This window comes from Gymnogyps californianus, chromosome 3 (genome assembly GCF_018139145.2).
Source record: "Gymnogyps californianus isolate 813 chromosome 3, ASM1813914v2, whole genome shotgun sequence".
NCBI lineage: Eukaryota > Metazoa > Chordata > Aves > Accipitriformes > Cathartidae > Gymnogyps > Gymnogyps californianus.
Window position 1 is genome coordinate 47,815,010 of NC_059473.1, and position 11,048 is coordinate 47,826,057.

At 42.8% G+C, this 11,048-nt stretch overlaps 1 protein-coding gene across 1 annotated transcript in view; it reads left to right on the forward strand.

Moving 5' to 3' along the window:
* WDR27 (WD repeat domain 27) overlaps positions 1 to 8,003 on the forward strand; it is a 198,260-nt gene extending 190,257 nt beyond the window's left edge. The window contains exon 24 of the mRNA XM_050893222.1: positions 7,824 to 8,003. Within this exon, the coding sequence (XP_050749179.1) occupies positions 7,824 to 8,003 (180 nt within the window). The remainder of the gene's footprint in view (positions 1 to 7,823) is intronic.
* The last annotated feature ends 3,045 nt before the right edge of the window (positions 8,004 to 11,048 follow it).

Sequence of the window (11,048 nt, forward strand, 5' to 3'; positions counted from 1 at the left end):
CACATAGTACTGTAAGTTTAAATGGCACTCTTAGGTTGTAAGATACAGTTAGATGGCACAGCTGAACCCTGATGGTTGCCTGCCTCCAAAACATTGAAGAAAGACACTGTGACTATGATTTAGGGTTGTATTCAACTCATACATAGTCAAATAGGGAATGAAAGGAGGAAACAGGCTAAAAGCTGAGGTGACCAGCTCAGATGTGACTCTCTAGTTTTCTGTTGCTCAGGTATAAACTAGAGGTGATGACTACCAGCATAAAGACCTGCAGAGGAATTAATTAATTAATGTTTTTGAAGAAATTCAAAGATTCAAGTGGTGTTTTTAAACGCACAGATTTTGCTCTCTCTCTAGTGAAGACAGTGATAGTTCCAAATGTTTACAAAAGCATTTCCTTTCTCTGGTTTTCGTATTATAGCAAGGTGGCAGCTACTTTTTACCACACCAAATAGAGTAGTGGAAGGATGAAGACAAGATCTGATTTTCGTCATGGAGTGAGCAAATGAAGAATGCTGGCATATGGTTGTGTTAATTACAGAAGCTGCTGAAAGAAAATTCAATGAACATGTCCTCAGAGGTCCTGTGAAGTCTTTGTATATTTGAAATGAATCCTTCTTCAGTGTTTGCAGCTGATAAGTAATGTGTAACCCAGGCAGAGCCTTCATGGAAGATAGTAGACTTGTAGATACCATGCAGAACCAACTGAGGGCCAGTGAAGACACGTTAGCCAGCAGATGGAGAAATCTTTTCTTTTTTTTCCCTGCAAAATAAGTCAAGATGGCTGCTACGATGCTCTCTCTGTAAGTGTACTGCTAAGGTGGGCTATGCTTTCTATAGCAACCTATGTAGAATGCCAGGTGTTCACAGCTTCTGAAGGAACATTCTTATTTCCTCCTTTCACAGTGCCAGATTTGTGCTGGGCATATACCATACTGCTTCAAGATTAATGAGGTTCATACCAGATGTGCCTTAGCACAGTAAGCTCCAGTTATTTCTCAGGGGTGAAATGGATACTTTAACTGTTGGAATAGAAGTCTATTGAAAGGCTAATTCAGTACTGAGCAATTCAGGTGTCCAGGGCAAAATAAAGGTGAGTAACTCTGCAAGATGAAAGCCCTGGGTCAGCTGACCACCATCCATTGTTGGGAGTTTTCATGGTTTCATGCCAAAAAGTCACACAGGACTTGGGACAGGTGTTAACATTAAAAGAGTGTCAGATGATCTGAACTCCACATAACTGGCAGATGCACACTGGGCTTGTTAACAGAGATTCAAATGTAACTGCTTCTGATAGTGATGGAATAACTGATTAGCTATGGCTCTTATTCATTATTATTGTAGTAATGCTATATATAGGGTGTGACACAGGGTGTGGGCTCTCTTCTGTTCCCCTTTCTCACTGGTCAAGTTGCTTCTTTCTTTAAAGTGAATAAGGGTGTCACAATCCAGGCTGACACTAGTCTGTTCAATTAAGTAGCTACAGGGATTAGGCACAGCTCAAGACTTGCACATCTACAGGTTGGGAGTGCAGCCCTGTACAGCAGTGGCTCTTGGTTCTTCAGCAGATGTGCTACTGAAGTTTTCTGGTATAAGTGGAGTCCCTGTCTGCCAATGCAATGTAGTGTAAGCTTGTGAACAGCCATGCATTTCTTAATTACTTTTCATGTACCCACTGCAAATGGTCTGCAGACATCATCAAAAATCAAATCAAAACCTCATGGTTTCAACTGGTGCAGTGGGATGTACTAGTTATCCTGTATGTACTGGGTATGCTTCTGAGAACAGCCAGCCCTGAACAGCTACATGCTTAGCAGATACTTACAAAGAAGAAGTAAACACGGTGTGCCGTGGGTTAGAAACAAAGGGGAGCCGCTCCTGTGGGGTGACTGACTGATGCTTCCACAGCTGTGAATCTTTCTTTTTTTGCTGCCTCTTTCGTATCACTGAAAGAGGCACTGGTCCTCCTGCCTGTGAAGGAAAGGCTCAAGCTGAAGCTGGTCCCCACCTGATTTTCCTCACCAGCTAAGCCAGCTAGATCCATCCAGATCTGGGCTAGGATGCAAAGCAACACATAGCATGCACAGTTTGACTTAGCAGGGAGTTTGGGTTTCGGTGTAAGCACAAGACCTGATCTAAGGTGGTGGGGCAGAGCACATGGGGTTCTCTTCCAAGTGTGTTGAATATCAAGATGTTTCTGTTCATACTGCTTACACTGCACATGTGCCCTTTACAGTCAGCCTTGGTTATGTATACTGGCACAGATCTAGTGATGGATTTGCTTCTTAGTGAGTAATACAGATTTTCTCTGTATAAAGGCAATCATTTGCTGCCTGATTTTTTTTGAATGTGCTCAAGAATTCCTTCGTGTCTAGTGTGTCAGCCTATGGGGACGTACTTGACCCATTCACTGAAATCAGAAAGCATGGCTGGGAGGGATAGGCTCACAGGTGACAGCTGGCAATAGTCCCAACTGTACTGGAGTTTGCAGGCTGCAGATAGCAGGAAACAGACCCTTTTACTCTAGGGCAGCAGGCGAAAGCAGGCAGACAGTCTCAGAGCCTGTGTGTCAAGTATCGCATTCAATTTGTTATGCTGAGGTCAGGGGGTGATTTGTTTTTGCATATGAGATCATTATGTCAACAGGACGAGGAGGCAATGAAATGCAAAACAAAATTCCCAGTCCTGGGAATCTTATCGCTTAGCTCACAAACCAGACAGCACGGAGTCCCCAGAAGGGGAAGCAGCTATACTGGTAGAAAAGCCCCTGTGTTCTTACATACCATTTTTATTTTCAAACATAAATAGGCTGCAGAAGAATGAAAGCAAATCAGCTCCACTGCTGTGACCAGCTTCTATGCACGAACTCTCACCCATGCTGTCTGCATCCAGCAGCCGTCATTCAGCTGCAGTGCTTTAGAGCAGGACTAGCAGAAATCACCCTTTGTACCCAGGGACCCCAAGCCAAGGCTCCTCCTCCAGAGCTCTCCTCTGTGAGAAGCTGAAAGCTCTGCTCTCCGCAGCAGCAGGGAAGCCTGCTCTGAAATGCAGCAATTTGCTTTGGTAGCACTTACCTTCTGCTCAAAAGCAGAGTCCTAGATGATAGCAATTTTAGTTTTCCCAAGCAGCAAATGCTCTGGAGCAGTTGTCCTGGAAATGAGTCTCTGCTTTTTACCCAGCCTGTGTCACCCTTATGGAGTCTGTATTCTCCACTAAACGTCAGTGGGGCTGAGTCCTCGCCCCGAGTACTGGGGCATGTTAGTGACTCCACTGACCTAAATAGAGATGTGCTGGTAAGATGAGTCCAATTCTCCTTTTTTTCCTCCAAAAGAAGATATCAAAAAATATTTACAGTGTAATTCACCTCAATTTACACCTGTGTCAGTGCGAGCAGAATTGGGTCCAATAGCTGTCAGAGCATCAGGATGAGTTTAACCGAGTTAGTGCTTGATTTTGTGCCCTTCTAAGGGGCAAAGAGCTGCAACTCCACGCCAGGAACACTCCTGTTTTCCCCGCCATTTCACTCCACTTTGTGCCTCATCTCTCCTCCCAGCCAGGCAGGGGAGGGGATCTGGCACGAGGTGCAGTGCAGGTGACAGCTGGAGGGACACTGCAGCCCTCGTGCTGATGGGAATACCTCCCAATCACACAGGTTGCACTGGCAGGGTGGAGGATCAGGGTGAGAGGAAATTCCTTGTACTGCTTCCAGCACTCACTAATACGCACCTCTGCAGGAACGGGGCAGAGTCTGACCCTCAGTAAATAGGTTCCTTGGGGATGAAAGGTGCTATAAAAGCAAGACGGCAAGCACTCAGAAGTTTGTTGCTCTTTTTCCCCTTCCCTTGATCCTTTGTGGATTTGGCTAGTTGGACCTGTGCTGTTACTGTGTCAGGATTCAGAGAGCAAGCAGCAATGAATTTCTCACTGCTACTGCTCCAGCCCTAATAGCAAACAGCTGAGTGAAGAATGAGGTCCCAGCTGAAAAACAAACAGAGCTTTCCCTCCCCTTGCCTCGGCTGTTGCTGGAGCAGCAGCAGCTCCAGTGTTATTGTAAGCCCCTGGTGTTAGATGCCAGTTCTGGGACGGTAAGTGTGGTTATATTTAGCCTGCCGCCACTCTATTGTTGGGGAATGGCCCAGACTATACTGCCTTTTTCTGGATAGGTAGAGCCTGAATTTCAAGCCAGGAATAGTCAAATTCATTTTAAAGGTACTTTCCCACATCCCATTTTACAGAGCAGAAAAATCACGTGGCACAAAGAAAACAAAGCAGAGTTTGATTGAAAGCGTATTTGCATTATTTTTTACTTTTTTTTTATAACTAGTAGCTTTCTGAAGAGGTGAAGGCAACTTTATTTTATTTTTTTAAAGCAGTCAAATATTTTAGCATGACTTACTTACCTTATTTGAACAGAGTGAAAGTTGGCAGATTTGCTTCTAACTCTCAGCCTCATCAACTTCTTGGGCTGCTCCACAGTAGTTGAAGTTATGCCAGCCTTTCCATTATAACATTCCCTCTCTTCTCATTTTCAGGGGTTTCAAACTTGGCTGTAAAAATTTGCTCCAGGATAAAATCTTGGCACCCAAAGTCCCAGCCCAGGTGTGACTTCTTAAAATCACCATGGGCCAAACCCTGAAATTAGTTTCTACTTAGTCTTTAGTCACTGGCATACAGTTGTATGTTCACTTCAGGAGAACTTGACATGAGAAATCCTAGGGTACACATTAAAGGAAGATATTACTTTTCCTTAAGGGAAAACTAACTAGAATAAATATACAAATATTTGTGAGATATATGTCTGTTGAACTGAGGTTGTACAATCACCCAGGTTTTCTAAAGGGCTCATGGAGATGCTGTTTGCTTACTTCCCACAGACCTCACAGCCACGTTGTGTAGCTCTACACAAAGTGAACGGCCTGCCTTGTGCTTTCCACAACTCTTGGCAAAATGCAGGAGGGAGGGCTGGCCAGGGGCTGGGTTTCTGCAGTCCTCCATGCTGTTTCCCCAAGGCCAATATCTGGGCTAAAACCTGTATTTCACAGCCCACCTGGTGGTGCATGCCTGCCCGGAGGCTCGCACAGAGCAGCGTGTCCCTGGTCTCCTTACATTATCTCCTGGCACTGAAGCAGGGGCCCCTCTTTTAGAGAGAGGTCACAAGCCTGGCATGATCCTGGTTAAACTCAGCTGCACCCAGGGGCCATAATGCCAGCCCATTTCAAGGCTTTTGTGGATGTCTGTGGAGAGGGACCATAGCAGAAGTCCCTAAAGGCTAAGTCCCTAAGGGGAATTAATGAGATCATACAGGATGTATAACAGCCTGCAACGCACAACTCCAGTCCCAGCAGGAGTCAGACTTCTACTGTTGTTCAAGACAGAGAAACAGTAATTTGCTTTCTTTACCTACACACAGAAAGAACAGGTCCTCATATTCAACCCAGAGAGCAGCACTCCCGTGTCTGTGGCGCCTTGTAAAACATCCAGGAGTCATACTGAAGGGAACCTGTTTTGACCTACTTGCAATGCTCTGAAACCAGGTACTCTGAGACTGGGAGTTAGACCTAGGCTGCCTGCACACTTGGGCAAAGACTCAGCAAAAGACAAGAAACTTCAAGAAAACCAATGCTGACACTTCCACAGAAGATCTCTAAATTTCCTATGCCTCCATGCTTGTAACATTTGGCTCTAATTAGCATAAAAAGGCTGCAGTCTAGTCTGTCCTGCAAGGCTGACTTGCAAAAGAAGACTGAGGTCTGCCTGCCAAGGCACATGGAGAAGTGGCAAGGAGAGAATGACACAGGCAGCCTATCCCTCCAAAGGCAAAGAAAGAAAGAGAGAGTATCCACCAGCTCTCTCATCCCAAACATCCTTCCTTCTTTAAGAGACGTTTCAAAATTTAAGGTCTTAGACCTTGTTAGGACAGCTGTCCCAGTGGCCCATTCCTATGTTGGTCTACAAAGACCTTTCCGGGTCCTGTGTCTACATTAAATGACATAAGACCATAAGGATGTATGTACTGGGTCCAAGCAAAGGCTCATCAATATCCTGTATCCTGTCTCTGACAGTAGCTGAAAGCAGATGTACAGTGAAGAGTATAAAAAATAAATGTAGCCATACTTCCCCTAAATGCTTTTCTAGCCCCCAGTAGCTTGTGGGTTACAAACTTCCTCAGTTGTAGATGGGAGTCTTTGTATTCGATGACCCTTGATAGCTTTTTCTTTCATTAATTTGGTCAACTTTGAACTCATGTAAACTTTACAACAACCAACAGTTCCACAGTACAATTACACATTGTGTGGAAAAAAACCCCACCTTTCTTTGGTTTTACTGGACCTGTTACTTTGAGTTTCTTGTAGTGGGAGAAAGAGTGAGCAGTTGCTCCCTGCTCACCGCTCCGTGCCATGGCTTTACCGACCGCTGTGGCACGTGTCCCTGCAGCTGGCCGGGGTGTAGCTGCACGACTGCGCAGGTACTGTGAAGTCTCAGCCTGAATCGCTGGGGCTGTGCGCTTGAGTATGTGGACAGAGGAACTGACGAGTAGGTGTTTGGAAGGCACGTCGCCTGTTTCCGCTTAGATTGGTAAACTTCCTTCCATTTATGATTTTCAGGGAGCTTCTGAAGGAACATTATATAGGATTAACTAACTCAGGGAAAGCTTGTGTTGTGGTACAGTGCTCAAAAATACTTCAAAATAACTAAGTGGCACTTCCAAAAATATTCCTGCTTTGAGAAGAGAAATTAAAAAGCCAGAGGTATAATTACAAGGGAGTGATGGACAGCTAGGCCCTTGCTGCTTTTATTCTCCTAGTCTACACGGTGGCTTTGGAATATGTCAGAGGGGCAAGTGTTGGTTGTTGTAGCCCAAAAAAATGTTTGCCAGGCATCCTCCCCTGGGGCTTATAATTTCAAAGAAAATAGATCCTTTTGCTCTGCTAATCGCTGTTGTGATTATCAAACCTTTGTACTTTAAAGATGCGACAACTGCAATCATTCACAGGCAATTTGGATCTATGTTCTCTAACCTATGTAAACCATAGAAATGTTTTATATCACCTGCTAACACTTTTCCGTAACCTCATACTTTCCATAGTTGCGTCTTTCTTGTGAGGGAAAAAAAATCTCTTCCTCCACCCACACTACTACCACATATACCAGCCGACATCAGACAGCAGCTGTTTCTAGTTTCAGTGAAAAATATAATAAAACCCAAAATGTCTAATGTGGTATGCCAAAAAAAAAAGTGTTGTTCCAAATTACCCAGAGGTATGAATATTGTTAGAAGGAAATCATCCTTTTCCAATCAGCTTTCTGCGAAACATTCGTACTCCATCACTTTCTATTTATGACCTGGTGCTAGTCACTCCTCTGGTTAAGTAGGGGAAAAAGCTGCGACAGAGGAAAGTGAAAGGATATGTGCCTGTTATTTGTCTATATGGCATCTAGAAATCTTAGGGAGCGCATGAAAGTATAATGCTAACAGGCATATGCTCAACCTGACAGACTGCACTGTAGGCACAGAGAATTAAAAAAAATGTTATGAATAATTTTAAGTGGATGGAAATCCAAGCTCCTGATATTTACTTCAGAATTTCCTTTATTCTTTTTCTTTCTAGCTAAACTTTTAAGTTTGCAATTCTTTTCTCCAGTGATGGGGAATTTTGGAAAGGTTGCTCTGCTGACACCTCCTTTTCATACTTGTGCATTTCCCTTCCTCTTTGAGACCTGCAGTTTCTTTGTAGAAAAATAAAGTCAGGAATTAATTATTTTTAATGCTCAGCTGGTAGCTTCAAAGAATGACTCTCATAATTTCTTTTTTTGTTGTTGCATAGAAATGGGTATTCGTGGAGGTCAGTGGATTCCAGTTCCTTCACTTTGTTCACATTCCCTTTTACAAGGAGCCAGGATCTCTTTCGCTGGATGACTCTAAATCAAACCAGCTGCAACGACTTACTAATTGGCTGGAGGATGCCATCTTTGCCATGATTTATGAGCCTGATCTTTGGTATTGATGACATATCAAGCTCCCCTCAAACACACCTTAATTGCACAAACCCCTTTTGTTCATTTAAGCACAAATTTAAATATATTTAAAATTAAAGGAAAAAGATATACAGTTGCTTAATTTTCAAAGTAGGGAAAACACAAGAAGAAGAAAGATCTATATGTCTAGGGCCAGATTTGCAGCCCCACCTTGGGTTTTAGCTACATCTAATGTAAACTCAGAATCAAGGGATTGACTAATAACGGGACTCTTGTGTGAGCCAGATGAGGGTGGTGTATACTGTGGGCTAATCTTTAATGTACACACAGATGAAAACTGAGTTTGTGTTCTTTTTTGGTACTTTGTTTTGTATGAAGAAACCTTGAAAACTTTTGTTTAAATATTCATTTGAAATATTTTTAATGACTTATGCCCCTATATTTGGATGTTTATGTGGAGGGATGGAACAGTGTAGGTCTCATGACTCAGCCTCTCCAGAGTAATTGTAATGGCTTATATCTTAATATAAGGATAATACAGTTTCTGGTGACTTAATTTTACAATTTTTTGAGACAGACTGAACAAAAAGTTACACTTTTCTACCTGTGTTTTATCCCATGAATGAAGAATCCTTTGCTCTGCGGAAATAACTTCAGGATTTTCCTGTGCATACTAGACATGAGAAACCTGCATCTGCCTTTTTATAATGAACAGATGAAACGTAACAGGAAATTCAAAGAATTCAAGATAACCTCAGCCAGAAAGTAATAAATATGGTGCATATTTGAACATGTAGAACATTCGTTAAATGCTAATGATAATAATAATGCTTGAAAAGCAACTTGAAAAGGAACAGAAAATCTCTTGTGAAAGACAGTTCTTCCAGCAAAGGAAACATTCCTTTGGTGGTCACATCAATCTGGTCCTTTGCAAACGCACGTAATACATCATGGTTGGCTGTCTCCTCAGGAACGCCTCGGGAACAGGTTCAGAGGGGTGTTGTAGAGGTCAGGAGAGAGGTGTTAGGGCTCTGCTGCATGCAGAGAAATTTTGCATGACTCTTGCCAGATTTAGGACACTTCTGTCTAAAATTAGCAGTTTCATCACATCAGGCATACCTCTAAATCCCTACTGTAAAAATAAGTGAAAACTTTTTCCCCCTCCTTGGGCAGAGAGTTTCACTAGCAGTGTTTGAAGACAGAAAAGAATAGCTCATCAGTTCAATCAGCTCTGAGATCTTCAGAAGACAATATTCAAGGCTGTCCCAAGGGGTTTGCTGAATCACTTGCTTCCTTTTTTTAAAAATGTAAGCAGCTCTGTAAACCAATGTTACCAGTGGTTATAAACATTTTCATACTTTAACCCTGAGTTTCAAGAGAAAAAAAGTGTATTCTATGCAGCTAAACAGAAAGGGAAGGGAACCTGTGTACTACAGCTCTGAAATTCCCTGGTTGAGATTTCTATTACCCATGGAACTGCCTTTTATTGCAATGTCTAGCCTGGGAAAATTCTGGAGCATCTTATATTATGCTTTTTACAGTTCTTTGAACAGTAGCAACTGGATCAAGCATCATGAATGAAGACAGTTTAAAAACACTTTCTCTCCTTCACTCATGTTTTTGTAAATCAGCTACCATTGGCAAGAGTATGCCAATCATTTCCTCTCTGGGATGAGGCCCAGGGTAGCAGACTGCATGTGTACTAACGAATAAGAATCCCAAAAATTCAAACCCAGTTAGCATCTTGCTGGGGGCAGGTCTGTGGCACCTGGCTGTAACTACATCAGCGACGAGAATTGTTCCTGGCTCTGGAGCCTCGTGCCCAGCATAGCTCTCAGTGGTTTCAGCGTGAAGAAAAATGTCTCCAGTGTATTAACAGCTGTAGGTGAGTAGCGAGTTAGCACATCTTGTTATCATGCAATCAGCATTACAGTGCTTGAAACTTTTAAGCAACCAAAAGTCACATCGATTCCACTGCTTTCGCCAAAGGCACATGTCACTGGCTACTCTCACCTGCCTGCACCTCCAGCTTTAACCTTTCCTATTTCCATACAGCTGCCTTAATGTGTTCATAACGACGGTGGTGGTAGGGTAGGACGAGGGAGTTGGAAGTTGGTAAAGGGGGTTATCAACAATCAAAACCACTGTGTGAGACCTAGGAGTTGCGATGAATTTCACACTGCTGGTCTCCCATTTCTCTCAGTAGTTTACTAGTACAGAGTAGCAACAATCACTCTGATTTTGGACTGTAGCATGGAGGTGGGGGTGGGGGTGTTTGAAACTGAATGAACCAAAATGCTGACGTATTAGCTTCTCCCTTCCCTCCTCCTCCCCTCCATCCCCCTGGGGAATATTTCACTGGTGTAATGTGGAAAAGAAGTGTATTTCCAAGTGGTTTCAAAGTTGATCCTCACCCTAGACATGTTGCAGTCACTGTGTTTCTGATCCTTACTGTCATACCCCTTCTCAGCTGAGGTTGTATATGATTGCAACTTTGTCATTATCCATTGACACTGCATATTCTTTGAATTTGTTTAATCAGGTGTTATTTATATTTCTGTAATCCATACAAAGTCCACTTAGGGTTAAAGCAGTGTGCATAAACAGCAATTGATGACTGCCCTTAAATCCAGTAGACAGCTTTTTATCCGTATGAGTCAGTTGTGAAGGAAATCTCCAGATAATGTTAATAGTTGAATAGAAAGCTAAAATCTAAATATCTGCCTGTGGGTACACAGCATGTACAGCACTTCATTGGCTACCTGGCATGTATTTAAGTTTGATCCTGTGCTCAGGGAAGTTAATGGAAATCTTTCCACTGTTTTTAATTCAACATTTGACTCTCTATTTAGAGGGCATATTTGTATTTGAAAAATAGTTCAAGGTCAGGACAATATCTCTCCTGCTCAGAATAGATCTACGCTATATATAAAACTTATTGTTTCTACTGTATTTTGCACTGTTTTACATATGCATTTCCTCATAGAACGCTGCATAGGACAAGAAGTGAGGAAATCTTTTCCAGCAGAAGCTGTGAGGGTAAAGGCGAAGACTGTGTTTACTCACACTTGGAA